The 17,851-nt window shown below is 39.1% G+C and overlaps 1 protein-coding gene across 4 annotated transcripts in view; it reads left to right on the forward strand.

Annotated features, from left to right (window-relative positions):
* nacc1b (nucleus accumbens associated 1, BEN and BTB (POZ) domain containing b) overlaps positions 1 to 15,323 on the forward strand; it is a 19,648-nt gene extending 4,325 nt beyond the window's left edge. For 3 of the 4 annotated variants that reach the window (XM_077524764.1, XM_077524767.1, XM_077524765.1), the window contains exons 2-8: positions 2,987 to 3,137; positions 5,826 to 6,068; positions 7,741 to 7,929; positions 9,258 to 9,729; positions 12,108 to 12,393; positions 13,039 to 13,136; positions 13,236 to 15,323. In XM_077524764.1, the coding sequence (XP_077380890.1) occupies positions 2,987 to 3,137; positions 5,826 to 6,068; positions 7,741 to 7,929; positions 9,258 to 9,729; positions 12,108 to 12,393; positions 13,039 to 13,136; positions 13,236 to 13,558 (1,762 nt within the window). In that variant the 3' untranslated portion in view covers positions 13,559 to 15,323. Of the gene's footprint in view, positions 1 to 2,067; positions 2,894 to 2,986; positions 3,138 to 5,825; positions 6,069 to 7,740; positions 7,930 to 9,257; positions 9,730 to 12,107; positions 12,394 to 13,038; positions 13,137 to 13,235 lie in introns of those variants that run through there. The other variant, XM_077524766.1, reaches the window with a different exon arrangement.
* Positions 15,324 to 17,851: the final 2,528 nt, after the last annotated feature.

Raw genomic sequence — 17,851 nt, forward strand, 5'->3', positions numbered from 1 at the left:
TCAAGTCACTTCCTGTTGAAATCAGGTTAATCCCTAGGTGCTTGATTTGTGGATTCGCCCCACCCCCTTCTCCATTCATTTCTATGGCGCTTTTTGGTGTTTTTTTTTTTTTTGAGGGGGGGGGGGGAATTGCGTCGCCATGGTAACTCGGAATTCCGGGAAAAAAAGATACTTCCCCGCCGAGTCAGATTGAGACGCATCTTTTGATACCTCATTTGTGCCGGTACTTTCAACGGTTCGGGCCGCATTTTGTGTGAAAAATTCCAGTAAATACAGAAAAATTAATAAACGCTGTTTTCTAGGATATTAATATGTGCCTGTTTTGCGCCGCAGCAGTCACATAATAAACAGTATTAAAATTAATATTTAAATCATTAATATTGTCAGTATTCAATTAAATCAAGTGTTGAAGTAACACATCTATAAAATGTTACGTATAGACATAAAAAAAAAAAAAGCACTGTTGTGAAGGGTTAAAAGTTCAGACTACCCTACTGAAGACATTTGTAACAACTTTAATTTTAGATGGTCCATGAAATAATGAAAGTAAAATTATCGGTTTCAGGGTCAAGATTTAGAAGTTTGTACTTTTTTTAGTGACACTGGAGGTGAAATTTTCTAGGGGTTCTACTTTTTCTGTTTTGAAAACATTTGATTACAAGTCAGAAAATACCACGTGGCGTAACAAGTAAAACAATATATGAAACAGTGATTTTCTGTAAAACAAAATGACTTGCATAATGAGGACTGGGAGGCTGTTTTTCCCCTTGCAGGTTTGTGCAAATGCTAATACGTTTCTTCGATTCACTTGTTTCTCGAATAAGTTAGTTCCAGTGATCTAAAATGTTTACTGAATAGTTGATTGTGTCCAATATCTCTGCTCACTAGTAGTGCGAGTGTAAAGTCGTCAGTTTCCAATCAATGCCGTTAGCATTAAAAAGCGCCAATGTGAGAAATGCATGACAGCGTAAAAAAAATAGCAATACCATTGTAAAATGCGGCACTGGAGCTATAAATAGAGGACTGTTTACTCTCTCTCCGGTGCGGTCTTTATTTGCTTCGCCTGCGTCCATCACAAGTCGTTAGCCGCAGTAAAGCGTACTACAAATTAATGATGAGCGAGCGCCAATGGACCTCCAAAACGCTCCTTTAGCTCACTACTGCTTCGCGTAATCATTTTTTATTAAAATAGGCGCGGAGTGTGCGGCAAACGGAGGTGCGCCATCTGTTTCGAATGAGCGCTTAAATATTACTATATTATCAGTCAATGTTAGACATTACTTCCTGTGTTTGTTTTCTACGACTACATACGTAGTTTATGCCAAAAAAAAAAATGTAAAATTTCAACTTCAGCGTTTCCACCGTTATTTCAACACTTTTGCCATACAATGACAATTATATTCTATTCTATTTTATATAAAGAAAAATAAATTGACTAAAATTCACAGAAAAATATGACTAAAATATATTATAATGTAGGGCTGTGCAATTAATCGAAATTCAATTACAATCTCAATTATTTTACACCCCACGATTACAAAATTGGCATGATCGTAAAAAAAAAAGAAAAAGATTATTAATTGAAATTATTAAAATGTTACAAGTTACCACAGTTCTATGTCAAGTTATAAGTGTACAGTAAGTCAACTCCAATGCACAATGTTTGTTGACTTTATTCATCTGTACTTTTTTTTTATTATTATTATTTTAAATTATTTTACAAATGAATTGGATACATTTTTCTCTGGTCCATAATTAGTGTTTCAAAGAATTTTATTTGAAACCTAGAAAAATAAATAAATAAATAAATACATAAATAAATACATAAATCCATCCATCCATCCATTTTCTTGACCGCTTATTCCTCACAAGGGTCGCGGGGGCTGCTGGCGCCTATCTCAGCTGGCTCTGGGCAGTAGGCAGGGGACACCCTGGACTGGTTGCCAACCAATCGCAGGGCACTAAATACATAAATAAATAAATAAATAATAATAATAATATTAATTTAGTATTTTTTACATGTTTGAACATTTTCTTGTTTTGTAACCAAAAATAAGATCGTTTGAATAATTGTGATTTCAATTATAACTAAAATAATCCAGATTAATATTTTGTTAATAATCGAGCAGCCCTAATGTAAAGTATATATTTTTAAAAATCCAACAGATAAAACTATTGGATGAGAAATGCACAAATATTTGGGAAAACACACAATTGTAGGAAATAAATATTAGAAGGAAAATATATAATAATCAGTTTTCATACATGCTAGACTCTAATAGATACTAAAGTAAAATGTTGAGATAAATACAAACGTTAGAAAAATGAAAAAAAATAAGAAAAAAATACAAACATATAATACAACTAGCTAACATTTCTGCATTTTTCATCTAATATTTTTCAATTTATTTAATATTGTATATGCCAAATATTATGCCAAAACTTAAATATATAAATATGAGAAAATTATATCAAAATATTAGATGACAAAAACACAACTAATGGCCAAAAAAATACAATCACCTGGGCTGCCTCCACCTTGTTTGGTCGAAGTAAATCGTGCATGTGACGTCGCTAAACTGTGTCATCTCCGCTGCGTTTATTTTCAAACTTTCCACCTTTTAATAACCGCATCTTTTTTGTACTCGGGAACCAAATCAAAGAGTCTGGGCAGACAAGGAAGTGAGTCACTCTTAAACAGAATCTATTATTAAGGGCGGATTATTTCATGTCACATCAACCGTTGGTCCACTTTTTGATCACGGCTTGTTATGACGTCGAAAAATAGACGAGTTATATAAGCGACTCTTCTTTGACCGAGCGATTGGGGGGGGGGGGAGAAAAAGTGGGCCAGAAAGCATCAGAATTACACTGCGGATGCGTTGCGAAGGAGGTAAAATAAACCAGACCTTGAAATTGGACTGCACTTGGGATGATATTAAAATACGATTGTCGTCTCATCATCTCATGTTTTTTTTTTTTACAGACCCCGTGGTGCTGGGCACAGCGTTATGGCTCAGACGCTACAGATGGCGATCCCCAACTTTGGCAACAACGTCCTGGAGTGTCTGAACGAGCAGCGTCTGCAGGGTCTCTACTGTGATGTCTCCGTGGTGGTCAAGGGACACGCCTTCAAGGTCCAATTTGGGTTTTTGTTTTATTTTATTTTTATAAGCCAACACAGCAGTATCATTTACTCAGTGGTGTGTCGATTTTAAGTCCATGCTAGTTTATTTTACGACAAGTGGACCTGATTGCGGTGATGTGACCTGCCCACTAGTGTTAATTTTATCCGCCATTTTTAAATTTAGTCTCAGTTTTAGTCCAGTTTCAGTCATGCTTGTTAGTTTTTGTCAAAGTTAGTCATCCTTATTTCGTCTATTTTTAGTCAACTATAAATCTAGCGTTTTAGTCTTGAACTCATTCACTCCCAGCCATTTTCACAGAAACAATTCCGTTCGGTGCTGGCTGTTATACTGGATTTGGACTGATTTTGCAAGGCCCACAGAATATTGTGTTCTATTGCTATAAAAGCATGGAACCCAGCAAAAGAAAGATTAAAGTCTCTTCTTTCATCAGGAAAAAAAAGTATGTTTCTATCTGTTTCCATTTTGCAGCAATTAGCATTAGCATTAGAAGAGAGCTAAGTTTCATCAGTTTTCACAAATCTATTTAAAATTGTAAGTCATTGAGCTTTTTTTCCTACATGGCCCTGGTTGATCTCCTTTGCTCTGCTGTCACCTGCTGGCCGTTTGTGTAATAACTACCATTTCGGCAACCATTCTTTGCAGTTGAGAGGCTGCATCAAAGCCTTCTGTTTGCACTAGCATTAAAAAAAACAAACAAACGTATAAATACGTCTTTGGGACACTTAGAACATTAAAAAAACGTATTTATACGTTATTGGGAGTAAATGAGTTAATAATAAATTACAGATGATTTGATTTTGAGGAGGGAAAAAACCCCACTGGAAGTGTCAGGACATGGCAACAAGTAAAATAGCAGTTTCCGTTTTGCAGCAATTAGGATTCGAAGTTTCATCAGTTTTCACAAATCTATTCAAAATTGTAAGTACCATATTTTCACCACTATATGGCGCACCTAAAAGCCTTCATTTATTTCAAAAGCTGACCATGCGCCTTACAATCCAGTGCCCCTTATATATGTGTCAATATTAAGCCGCAACAGGTCTCTCTGTCAAGACGCTATCGGTGACCCTGCACGATTGGTTACGCGCATGCGCAGAAGATCCCGCCATCTTGGATCGCGAGCTAATACTCATACTTTACCTCAGAGAAAATAATAAAACCGCTGTTTATTCATTTTGGGAGTGAATGGAGTTGTCAGAAAGCGGGTTGGTAATCTATTAATCAAGTTTGACTGACCTATCTGACTGTTTTGTTGACATTCCCTTTAGCGCAGTACCATCTAATGAATTCATAACGTAACCCCCGCCTCTACTGTAGCGCCTTATATCTTGAAAAAGTTTGAAAATATGTCATTCATTGAAGGTGCGCCTTATAATGCAGTGCGCCTTATAGTGCGGAGAATATGGTAATTGGTGCCTATTGAAAAGCTTTTTTTTTTTTTTTTGTAAATGCTTAAAAAAGTTAGACCCCCAATATTCACTTTCAATACTAAATATTAGCCAAAAAATGGACAACTACGGGTATTTGTATTACATAAAAAAAATACAAAACCCCAAATTTTATATGATGACTACAAAAAATACACCAATACAATAATACTGACTCAAAACCAGTTGTCTGGCTTGCCTTCCATCACGTTAGGTAGTCAGAATGGAATCATTAAGGAAATGCGCAATTATTGTTTTTCAACACGTTGGCCTTTGTAGTGTGAACTCGGTGAGAAGAGAGCGCGCCTGCTGTAAAAGAGGTCCGCATGCTCATTTTGCCGAGAGTTCACTTTTTTTTTTTTTTTTTTTTTTTTTGACGACGTACAGTCGGGCTTAATTAGTCCCTCAGTGATTGCGGCGCCGCTCAATTGGTGAGATAAGAAAGTAGAGCGCCGCAGTCGGAGCCATTTTAAATGTTTTCCAGCGGCGACAGATTGTTGTCTGCGCGCTCTCCCGCCTCATATCTTCATCGACGTTTCATAAATAAAGTTTGAAGGCGTCGTAATTATTATAGTTTTGGAATTTTTCATTTTAGTTAGTTTTTATTAGTTTTCAGAGTGGTTCTGTTAGTTCTTATTAGTTTAGTTCTTTAAAAAATGCTTAGTTTTAGTATTAGTATTAGTTTTTTTTTTTTTTAATGTGTATTACTTGTGCGCAATATTTGAAAAACAGCATTGGAGCAACGTCATCTGAAGGTGTTTTCTATTGGCTGCTGCTAGATGGCGTCACTTCTGTGTGACATACTTTCAAACGTCATTATTCCGGCTTATATCAAAATAAATCTACTAAAAATCACATTTAAAATCAGCCCCAAAGGCTCATGCACTAAATTAATTACCAAAGACGAAAAAACAAAGGACATTTTCGCTATAATTATAGTTTAGTTTTAGTTAGTTTTATAAACATAAAATGTAGTTTCAGTTAGTTTTAAATAAAAAAACATTTTTTTAAGCATTTTGGTTTATATTTTATTTTGTTAACGAAATTTTTTTAATTTTACTTTTTTCGTAAAGTTTTATTTAACTAAAAATAACCTTGACGCCTCCGGCCAATTTCGTGTTGATTGGTGAAACGGTCTTATTGATTTATTTATTTATTTATTTATTTATTTATTTATTTATTTTCCAGACTTTTCCAAGGGTTTTTGCTAACTTACGTAGTGACATCCACGTCTGCCCCTCTCTCTCAGGCTCACCGCGCGGTGCTGGCGGCCAGCTCCTCGTACTTCCGCGACCTGTTCAACGCCGGCGGCAAAAGCTCGGTGGTGGAGCTGCCGGCCGCCGTGCAGCCGCAGAGCTTCCAGCAGATCCTGGCCTTCTGCTACACGGGCCGCCTCAGCATGAACGTGGGCGACCAGTTCCTGCTCATGTACACCGCCGGCTTCCTGCAGATCCAGCAGATCATGGAGAAGGGCACAGAGTTTTTCCTCAAGGTACGACACGACGGGGAGCGGCTTTAGTTGCCGCGTACGTCTGGATCAGGGGCGGGCAAACCCGGTGCTCGGGGTTTCCGGGGGTCCTGCAGGTTTTGCGGGTTTTCCCTTCTCCAACACAGCTGATGATATGATCAGCTCGTCAGCAAGCTCTGATAATGATCCTGTTTGATTGGAATCAGGTTGTGTTGGAAGAGGGAAAACCTCCAAAACCTGCAGGAATTCGGTCCTCGAGGCCCACCCCTGGTCCAGATGGTAAACAAACACTTTGCAGCTCTGCCTCTGGATAATGGATGTCGTGCCTAGCCAGTTAGCAAGCCTGCCTGGTTTCTAGGCTGATTGGGATCAATCAGCCCCAATTGGGGATCAATCAGCTCCAAGCAATGACTATATAAAGATTTCCATTTGGAAATAATTGATTGTTTAAATTGTGCAATGAAAAAAAAGTAATGTAAAAATTTAATTTTATGTAGTTTAAAATGTGATATTTAAAATTAAATTAGTTAAAAGAAATAAAAAAATATATTGCATTTGAATTAAAAGCATTACAATGTAATTCAGAGGTTTTATTCAAAACTACTTAGTATTATTAATATGCATGTCTTCTTTATTTAAATGAAAAAGTTAATTTAAATATTATTATATAATAATATTTAAATATATTTATTTTTTATCCCTATTTTGAGTTGAGGTATATAAAATTGCCTTTTAAGATGAAACTTTTTAATTACATTTTTAAAATCTCATAAATATTTTAAATGTGAAATAAATAAAAAAATGGTGCCTTTTAAAGTAAATTTTTTGAAATTTTCTTTTTATTGGGAAGTTGCAAAGATTTCCATTTACCAATTTACAAACATCGTGCCATTTTTGTTCGCACGTTCACAGTTTTTCCTATTATTAACGGCAATAACAATCATAAAGAAAAATAATAATAATAATAATAATAATAAATAATATATGATAAAACAATTAACAAAAAGGAACGTGGAGCACAATTGACCTATTTCTTTTAAAGCACATTTTAAGTAAATTAATTCTGTGACCATACTTATAGTACATCAAATCATTGTTGCCCATTGAAATGAATTGAAATACTGTTAATCTGTTCCATCCCCCAACAAAAAACCCACACAATCTGTTTGTGGTTCACTCTATAATATTGTATTTTATAAAAACATTGAGTGGAAAAAATAATTAAACCGTTTTGAGCATTATTAATTAATGCTACTATCTAATCCAATAACCTATGCCCACCTTAGCCAGTAGGGGGCAGTATAATACTCATGCTGATCCAAACGAAGAAGAATGTTTTGCCGCTTTTGGGAGTGACTTAGTAGAATACTATAGAATACTGATTGTTATACTGTATGATCTGTCTAAATATGTCGCTCCACCATTTGTGATCAAATATTTGCTTTCAGTATTGTAAAACAAAAAAGAAACAAAAAAAACAAAAAAAAAAACAGCTAACTGCTATTTATGTTAGCATCAAGCTTGCCACACTCGTAATGCAAGCAACTTTATGGAGTTGTTTTTACTTTTATTATGTACATCATTTGGGAACCTTGGAGTATTTCAATCTTTGCAGTTTGGTGTTTTTAATCCAATTTAAAATGTTGTTTTTCCTCTTATGGTAACGACCGACTGCGGTCTGTTTGTTGTCTGGCAGGTGTCGTCCCCGAGCTGCGACTCGCAGGGTCTCCACGCCGAGGAGACGGAGCCTCAGAGTCCCGTCACTCAGACGGTGGGCGGGGCCGGCGGGACCCCGGCCGCCAGACCCGCCGCTTGTTTGACGCCGCTACCGTTGACGTCCAAGGTGAAAACGGAGCAGACGGCCGCCGCGCCTCAATCGCAACAAGTAACCTGCCACTTGCTTCTTTCCGCTTTTTTTGTTTTTGTTTTGCGGGTTTAAATTTGACATTGTTTAGGAGCGGTTTAATGAATTTAAAACTTTGACTGTTGTATGTCAAAGTCCACTTGCAAACGGTGCCAAGTGGGTGTCGTGCCCATGAACCCCAGCAGATGAAGCAAAATGTACTGTCCCCACTTTGGTATTGTGCACTTACCACCCCCTAGAGGACTGGAGTGTAAATTTTCAATCAACGATTTGTGCGGATCCAGATAAAGTTGCCGTTCGAGGGATTTACTTTCACTTTGGAAATTTACGCTTCAGTGCCATCGGGGTCATTGACCTACCAAAGCCAGCAGATGGCACGATAAAAACAAACAAACAAACAAAAAAACTTCCGATCTTTGTAATGTGCAATTATCGCCACTAGGAGTGTGACGATATATCGATATCGTGATAAATCGTGATACGTTGTCTCCCGATAGATTATCGAAACGGCTCCATTGTTTATTGCTTATTGAGCAATTACTTAGCCGGCCACTAGGGGGAGCGCCTCATAAGCGTGGCGGGGAAATGGACGGAAGTCTTCAGGTGAAGAAGACTCGCGAGCTTAATTTTACTGTCCACCAAGTGATTCAGTTTTGCATACGTTTTTATGAAAAATGCGTTTAAATGCGAATATTGTGTTCTATTGCTATAAAAGCATGGAACCTATCAGAAGAAAGATTAAAGTCTCTTCTTTCATCAGGAAAAAAAAGTATTTTTCTATCTGTTTCCGTTTGGCAGCAATTAGCATTAGAAGAGAGCTAAGTTTCATCAGTTTTCACAAATCTATTTAAAATTGTAAGTAATTGAGCTCTTTTCTACATGGCCCTGGTTGATCTCCTTTGCTCTGCTGCCACCTGCTGGCCGTTTGTGTAATAACTACTATTTCTGTAACCGTTCTTTGCAGTTGAGAGGCTGCATCAAAGCCTTCTGTATGCTCTAGCATAAAAAAAACAAAAAAAACGTATAAATACGTCTTTGGGACACATAACAAAAAAAAAACGTATTTACACGTTATTGGGAGCAAATGAGTTAAAAAACAAAACAAAACATCAGTTGTCTTAGTTTTATCGTAGATTATCATGGACTTATTTCCTGACCAGTAGATCGTGGTATCGTCTTATCGTGAGATAATCATTATCGTGAGCCTTGTACCATATCGTGAGGTATCTACATGACTGGAGAGTCACTTTCTTTTTTTTTTTTTCTTTTTCAAATAAACCGACTTTTGGTTCATTGGGCCTCCGCGGAGGTTAACATATTTTTTATTTTATTATTTTTTTGCCCCTCAGCAGGAGGGCTTCCCCTACTCTGTGGTCTGCATCCCGGTGGCCAAGCGGCTGTGGGAGGGGGGCAACGGAGGCGGGAGCGCTTCCGGAGGCGGCGCCGGCGCCCAAAGAAAGGCCGCACGCTACTCTTCATCGTCCTCCTCATCCTCCTCCTTCACCTCCAGCGCCGCTGCCCAGGATCCCGCCGGGCGGGGGGCCGCCCCGACATTACTGGCGGGAGGTACCACGAACCACCACCACCACCACCACAACAACAACAACAACAGCAGCAGCAGTAACAACAATAACAGTCATAACGGCGGGACCCCCGACGGCACGAGTCCCGGCGCGCTGAGTCTGTACACCAGCGACTCGCCCATCAGCTACCACGACGACGAGGAAGAGGACGAGATGGCGGACGAGAGCGCCGAAGAGCAGTACAGGCAAATCTGCAACATTTACACCATGTACAGCATGCTCAACGCCAACGCCACAGGTCAGAAATGCAACGCGCGGGATTGTCAGGGTTCCTATGCACGTATGGGGAAAATATGGAATTTGATTTGACGAATTTTCGGATTATTCAAAGTATGGAAAATTGTAGCCAATGTACCTTGCGGTCCCCCAATTTAAACGTTTTTGGAGTTAAATGTTGTCGCATGGTTGATTTATTATTATTATTATTATTATTATTATTATTATTATTATTATCATCATCCTTACTATCATTATTAGGGGTGTCACGATTCGCCAACTCCACGATTCGATTTAAATTTCGATTTTGGGGTCACGATTCGATTTTTTTTTCGATTTTTTTTTTTTTTTTTTTTTTTTCCCGCTCCCCCACTTTATAACACAGAGGCATATGCTTCTGTAGGCTAAGGCTAGTCTATGATCATTGGTTCTATTCATTGTACAGTAAATCTTATTTCAAAAGATCGGCTACATATAGGTGATGCAATTTCCATATTATTTTTGTGTAAATTTATGTAATATATGATCATTGACATTAGGCAGGAATGATCAAATTCAAAGAATTTATTTACAATATAAAGTTAACCGTCTTGTTCTTACTGAAGTGTAAAATAAAAAATAAAAAAACAAAAACAAAAAGTCACAGTGGGTGCCTGCCATCTATTGACTGTTTTTGGTTACAACAGTGTGCTGTGCGTTCCTCTTAAAATAATGTGCAATGTGCAACAACAACAAAAAATATATTGTATCCAAAGTCATGGAACAAATACAGCCTGAACAAACTATATCCCAACATTTACAGTTGCTGGGCATACTGTAGCGTGGTTCAAGTACACTAATTAAATGTTTGAATCCAGCGTTTTCCAAGGCTGCAGGTCTGCTGCTATAAATAGACCTATGGATCTGGCGTTTCGCGCGAGCTGAAGTGTGTGGAAGTTTCACTGTAAATGAGGATGAAATAGTTGGTTGGACCGTTGTTTTCCCACTTCTAGTTGAATTTGATAAATCTAAATCTTTGTGATGCCTGCGTAAATGTCCCGCCGCCGGCTCCGCTCCCCTAGTATGTATGTGTGTGTTTGTGTCGGCTGGTGCCCGTATAATGGTACTTCAGTTTGAATGCGCCAGCGCGACACTCCGATTGGAGGACTGTGCCAGCGCGACACTCCGATTGGACGACTGTGCCAGCGCGACACTCCGATTGGACGACTGTGCCAGCGCGACGCTATTGTGTATCCGTGTATTATACCCCTATTGGTTATTGTTTCTCCTCCGTTCTGTCAGTTCTGTCAAATGCGGTTATTATTTGTTCACCTTCCACTTTCACTCCCTTGTCAAACCCCTGCCTGAAATTTCAATTAAAACTACTCAGATGTTAAAGTCGACCCGTGTTTATCTACTCTATATTTTCTGTTATTGTGTTACTTCCCTTCCCCTTGACGAGCCGGGCGTAACACCGTGGCCGAGTACAGTACGCGCACATAGCATATCTTGCAACTGTGGTCTTTTTATCGACAACGTGAACGTTGTCGACATAACTCACCGGGAACGCAAAATGTTTCCAATCTGGTGACGAGAGAAGCGGGAGCGGCTTGAAGCACCATTGCTGTGTCTGTCCGCGCTTGCCATCATGACTGCAGGAGAAGTCAGCTAACAAGTGCCGTTAGCTAGTAGCTGAATGGCTGCGTCTCATTTGCTTTCCTGGGAGGTGGCGGTGGCGGCGGTGGCGGCGGGGGCATCGAATCGTGTGTCCTCTCTTCTATTTCGATGCTCGAAATCGTGACGTAATTTCGATCGATTTCGATAAAAAATCGAAATCGTGACACCCTTAATCATTATTGTTGTCAACTGCACATTGCAACATAAAAAGATAATGATATTACCCCCCCCCCCCAAAAAAAATAAAATAAAGCAAAAAAAATCAACATTTATTTATTTATTTTTAATTTAAAAAATATATATTTTATATATCTGGAAAAAGAAAAACCAGAAACCAGCACCCAATACCCCCCCCCCCCCCCCCCCCCCCCAAAAAGTAGATAAATAAATAAATAAATAAATAAATAAATAAAGACAATGTGTTAAAACAGATTCAAGATTTAAAAAGAAAGCTCAAAGAACTGCTTTATTTTGTTCTGGCAAATGTTTTAACGTAAAATTTATCACGTAACATGAAATTAATTTAATTTAATTTAATTTACTTTTTTTGGGGGGGTCTGTTTTTTCTTTTTCCAGCAATGCAATTCTGTCGCAATTATTTATTTTTTTGTGGAGTGTTTTTTTTTTTTTTTTTTAAATAAACCAGATTTGACCAAATGTGTAGGAACCCTGAGAACCCAACACTGTCTTTTTTTTTTTTTTTTTTTTTTTTTTCATCCCCGATGTCTCTACTCGTCCTGACAGTGCCCGGCGAGAAGGTGGAGGCGCTGCCGGACGCCGCCTCGGACTCGGGCCGGCGAGGCGGGCGCCCCCGGCAGGAGCTGGCGTCGCTGCCGTCGGAGCTGATCAGCCAGATCGGCAACCGCTGCCACCCCAAGCTGTACGAGGAGGGCGACCCGGCCGAGAAGCTGGAGCTGGTGAGCGGCACGGCCGTGTTCATCTCGCGGGCGCAGCTGATGAACTGCCACGTCAGCGCCGGCACGCGGCACAAGGTTCTGCTCCGGCGGCTGCTGGCCGCCTTCTTTGACAGGTGAGTGACGGGAAGGGGAGCTTGGCTTTTCTTCAACTTCCTGTTTACTGCCTGTTTGTATGACAGAGCTGTTATTTTGTTGTTGTTTTGGTGGGGCAAATTCAAGGAAATGTAATTTGGCTTCTCAAGCCCCGTTTCCATCAAACACAAAAAAGAAAAAAATTGTACTCAATTTTATTTCGTCGAGTGGTTGCACGAAATATAATCATCTAGCTCCAGGATACATTTTTTTTAAGTAAACTGTACATCTACTTAAAAAAAAATATGGCTGTGGATCCAAATGATTTTGTGTGTGCAAGCCACTTGATGAAATCATTTTTTTCATAGTTTTTGCAAATGCCTTTTTGTTGTCTAATTGCGTTTTCCAATCGCATTTGCTCAAAGTTTGCAAGACATTAATATCAAAATTTTGAATTGTACATTTTTATACATTTACGTATTTTATTTGCTTTGTTTAAGTATTTGAAATTATTTTTTACTTAAATATGTGATTTTGAAAAAAAAAAAAAACATTAAAATTATGTAAAATGTCATTTAGATTATTAATAAGCGTCACTGCCAGCCCAGCAAAAATACGTCATTTGACGTCTTTTGCCGTCAATGGCAGTGAACGAGTTAAAGTGACCCTTCCATGCGCACACACAGGAGCACCCTCGCTAACAGTTGCGGCACGGGCATCCGCTCGTCCACCAACGACCCGAGTCGCAAGCCGCTGGACAACCGAGTGCTGCACGCCGTCAAATGTGAGCCGCTCGCCACAAATCAGAACGAATCGCCGAAAAATCCCCTCCTCATTTTCCCTTCTTCTCTCTCTTTTTTTTTTTTTTTTTTTTTTTTGCCAGTTTACTGCCAGAACTTTGCGCCCAGCTTCCGCGAGAGCGAGATGAACGCCATCGCCGCCGACATGTGCACCAACGCCCGCCGCGTGGTCCGCAAGAGCTGGATCCCCAAACTCAAACTCCTGATGGCCGACAGCGACGCCTACTCCACCTTCCTGGCCGACAACGTCAAGATGGAGGCCGACGGGCTGGGCGGCGAGCAAGGTTTCGACGCCGCCTCCCTGGAGGCGGCCGGCGGGGGACACGACGCGGGGGCCACGCCCGCCGACGCCCTCCCGGACGGAGGAGGAGGAGGAGGAGGAGGAGACGGCAGCACTTTGTTTTGAGTGAGTGGAACGAACGAGCGGACGGATGTTTGGACGGACGGCACGAGGGAGTGCGGCCGCTTTTGTCGCCGCTTGAGATGTTTTTCTTCCTTTTTAGCATCCACTTCCTTCTGCTGTTTTTATTTTGCCGCTCTTGCCAGCCCACCACAAGGCAGCATGTACCGTAAATACCCGAGACAGGAAGTGGGGCTTCTCCCGTCTGCATGTAGCGTCAATGGCGGTTCTTTTCCCGCCAAAAACCTAATCCCGTATGATTCCCCCTTCCTTCATAGTTGAATGTACGTGCGTTTGGTGAAGGGTTTGCGCCGAAGAATGACTTGTGTATGTTTACTTTAAAGTTTAGTTTAAAGTTTTTTTCGTGTTATTCCTCTAAAATTGGAACGGGATTTTGGGGGATTTTTTGTTGTTGTTTTTTTTTGCTTTTTAAGGGGGAAAGAAGAAAGAAGTAGCCCACACAAAACATTTTCTTTTGTCCGAAATATGTTGCATTTTGGATTTTTTTTTTTTTTTTTTTAAAGCAGTTCTCCGGCTAAAATGGATCTCATATTCCCTCATCTAAGTCATACTGAATGTACGTGCGATTTGGGGAGGTTTTGCCCCAAAGAACTTGAGTTTGTTTGCTTTTATTTACAATTCTTCACTTTTATTTTTTATGTATTTATTTTTTTTTTTACAAGGGCCTGACCAATTAATCAGTTATCGGCGACAATTGGTTTCAATGAGACGCGAGCGTGAGCGATAAGTTAAACTTCGCACGTTCGCAGCCCTTTCATTGCTATTTCGGTAACGACGCAGCGACTATTGCTTTTTCGACGCGACACGATTGTGAGTGGTGAGTGTCGGTCATTTGGTACGATGAGGGAAAAAGTACAATCAACTTTTTTTTTTCCTAAATGTTGTCATTTGTTCAATTTAAATTAGTGTCGCCATGGTAACCAAATGGTTATACAGAACCTCCAAATATGCCCACTTTCATTTAAGTTTCTCCGCTAAACTTGAAAATTATCAATATTTGACTAACATTTGAGCACCTTATCCCCAACCGGATGTTGCGTTCGAGAGCACAGGAAAAAAAAAAAAAAAAGCGTCTCTCGAGTAAACCTTTTATTTAAGGCGCCGTCCAATCGACACAAGTGTTTTATATCTTTTCTATTAGGCAAGTGTTATCATCAAGGTAAAAGTGTTTACAATTCTTTGCGATTTTTTATTTTTATTTTTTAAAAAGGCTTTATGGAATATTAATGTGGGGAATGACCCCCCTCCCTCCCTCCCTGGTACTTTTGTGGGTTTGGGGGGGGTTTGCGGCAGGTGGGGTGTTGCACATTTATTCCTTAAATATTTGCCGCTGTTGACAGGCAGGGTGGAAGAGGACAGTCTGAGAATCCCCCAAACCTCCCTCCCGATAACATTATGACTGCCTAATATGTGCGCGCATATTAATGCTTTCCCCAAACACACACACATACACACACATTCCCGCATCTCCTTTTATGGCGTGTGTCAGCCAGAGTGCCATCTACACACTCCATATGCGTGTGTCTGGCTGACGATTGCGCATGCTTGCCACTGCGTGGGTGGCGTGTTTGTTTGTTTTTTGTTTTTGTCTGCCTTTCACGCGCACACGCACACACATCTTATGCGCCAAAGTCATGTTTATATTCATTTGACTGTACAAATAAGGCTTCATATTCTGCAGACTTTAAAAGTGGCTAAAATGCTTGAAAGACGTGAACTTCACGACCCCAATCCATCAATTTTGTTGTTTTTGTTTACGGCACTTTTTTTTTTTTTTTTTTTTTTTTTTTTTTTTTTTTTTTTTTTTAAGCGATATCAAATGAGGATGAGGAAGGGTCTCTTGTCTGTCCTCTTCCCAAGCGCCGTGGCTGTTGCCCAATCGGATGCGCCGTATTGACCAGACTGTTGAACCGAGCGAATTCTAATCATGCCAGACTTGAAGGAAGGGAGGGAGGAGAGGGGAGGGAAAAAAAAAAAAAACGGAGGAGGGAGGGGTGTGCGTGTGCGAAACAATCTCCCAGGACAGACGAAGAGGCACTGCGGCAGTCACAATCCAGACAAAAGAGACGCGAAGAGGAAGAGTCTCCAATGTAAACACCTGCATTGCATGTTTGTTTACGTAACCTCCGCAGTCTTTTTTTTTTTTTTTTTTAAATGGACGCTCTGAGGGGCGGGGGGGAAAAAAACGACAAAGAAACTTAAGCACCCACTCGTGATGGAATTGCACTAAAAAGCTGAACGCAAGGGCGCCTCTTGTGTCTGTTTGAAGCACTGCAGTTTGATGATGATGATGATGATGATGAGAGAACCAAATTTCCAGAATATTCTTGCCGGTTATTGTAGCAAACGTCTCGGGATCGGCATCCTAAATAAGCGCCAAAAACAGTCAAACAAAATTGGACGTTTCGAAGCCAAAATGGCGGCATATAAGGCAACGATGACGCAACGTGTTATTTAACTCATTCGCTCCCAGCCACTTTCACAGAAAATCCCCGTTCGCGCCCGGCTGTTTTACTGGATTTTGACTCATTTTGCAAGGTCCACAGAATATTGTGTTCCTTTGCTATAAAAACATGGAACCTATCAAAAGAAATATGTCTCTTTCTTTCATCAGGAAAAAAAAGTATATTTCTATCTGTTTCTATTTTGCAGCAATTAGCATGAGAATATAGCTAAGTTTTGTGAGAAATTGCCCTTTTTTTTCCCCCAACTTGGCCCTGGTTGATCTCTTATACTCTGCTGCCACATGCTGGCATGTAAATGCAATATCTGCAACTGTTCTTTGCAGTTGAGAGGCTGCATCAAAGCCTTCTGTATGCTCTAGCATAAAAAAAAACTAAACAAAAAGAACGTATAAATACGTCTTTTGGACAAAACATAAAAAAAACAAAAATGTATTTATATATATTTTTTTTTCATAGAGAGATCCAGTAAAATTGGCTAAGGTGCCAGAGTGAAATTTAACTGTGATATGAAACGCTGCAACGGTTGTGGGAAAGCCATAGGCGAACAAATAGCGGTTTTTACGTTGTTAGACGTTTTAATGTGAAAAACGGCAAAAAACAAAACAAACATTGTAGTTGTCGCATAAACGTCCCCTTTGAGATTCGTCTCATTTCAATTATTTGGCGATTTTTGAGCCACAAACCAAATATTTGGTCGTAAAATATGTGGGACTTGGGCCTGAGCGGACATTTGAAATCCGAAGAGCTTTGTTTGTAAACATTTCACTACGTCTTCTTTTTTACGTTTTTTGTTTGTTTGTTTGTTTGTTTGTTTTATACATTTGAGCTTGTAGCTATCGTCAGGCGAGATTCTACTCTGAATTAACGTGTACGAAATAGTCGCCGAGACTAGCTTTTAGTTGTATCATAGTTTAGAGAAAGAGAAGCACATATTTTTTCGCATCGCGTATGACTGAGGGGGTGGGAGAGGGCGGGGTTATTTTTGTTTTATTTTTTATTTTTTCGCTTTTACTGCGACGGCAGTGCAAAGAAAGTGGACGGGCGGACGTTTGCGACAAATGCGTCTGAATATTTCTAAAAAACAAAATGACACTATTTCTTGTATCTTTACAAGATTTTTTTTTCTCTTAACTATGGCTACTCGTAAATGATGTATGACTACAGCATCATTCCATTTTTTTTTTTTTTTTTTTTTTTTTTTTTTTTTAAATGAAGTTTTTTCCTTGCATATTTTACGACTGTAAAATTCTGGTTTTATTTCCCAGTTAAAATAAGGCTATTGTAATGCTCGGAGAACAGTCAGAATTTTATTTTAATGACTCGTTGGAAATTTACAGATTTAGTCTCAAAATAAATTTTTCTCTTAATATGACTACGGTATTATTGCTTTTCTTGCAAAATTCTGCCTTTTGTCTCAAAAAGTCAAAAGTACAACATAAGTTCCCATATGATTATTGTATGGAATAGTTTTTTTTTTTTTTTTGTAATTATATGTTTATTTCTTAGAAATTGAAAACTTTTCCACAGTTCAACTTCATCAAATTCCAAAAAAATTGCAACTTTAATTATTCAATTAGATTTGTTTTTCTCATTTCTCCACTCATACAATATTGAGACTTTCTCATAAAAGAATTCTGACATAATTACCATAGTTGTATTTTTATTTTATTTTTTTATGTCAGTGTGTAATGTGAAAAGAAAATCCCCTTGTAACTTAAAATATATGACTTTATTCTTATTTAAATTGGATTTCTCTCATTATGACTAATTTTTTTAGTCGTATTGTAAAATAAGACTTTATTGTAATTCTACG

The sequence above is a fragment of the Festucalex cinctus genome, chromosome 6, assembly GCF_051991245.1.
Source record: "Festucalex cinctus isolate MCC-2025b chromosome 6, RoL_Fcin_1.0, whole genome shotgun sequence".
In the NCBI taxonomy this organism is placed as follows: Eukaryota; Metazoa; Chordata; class Actinopteri; order Syngnathiformes; family Syngnathidae; genus Festucalex; species Festucalex cinctus.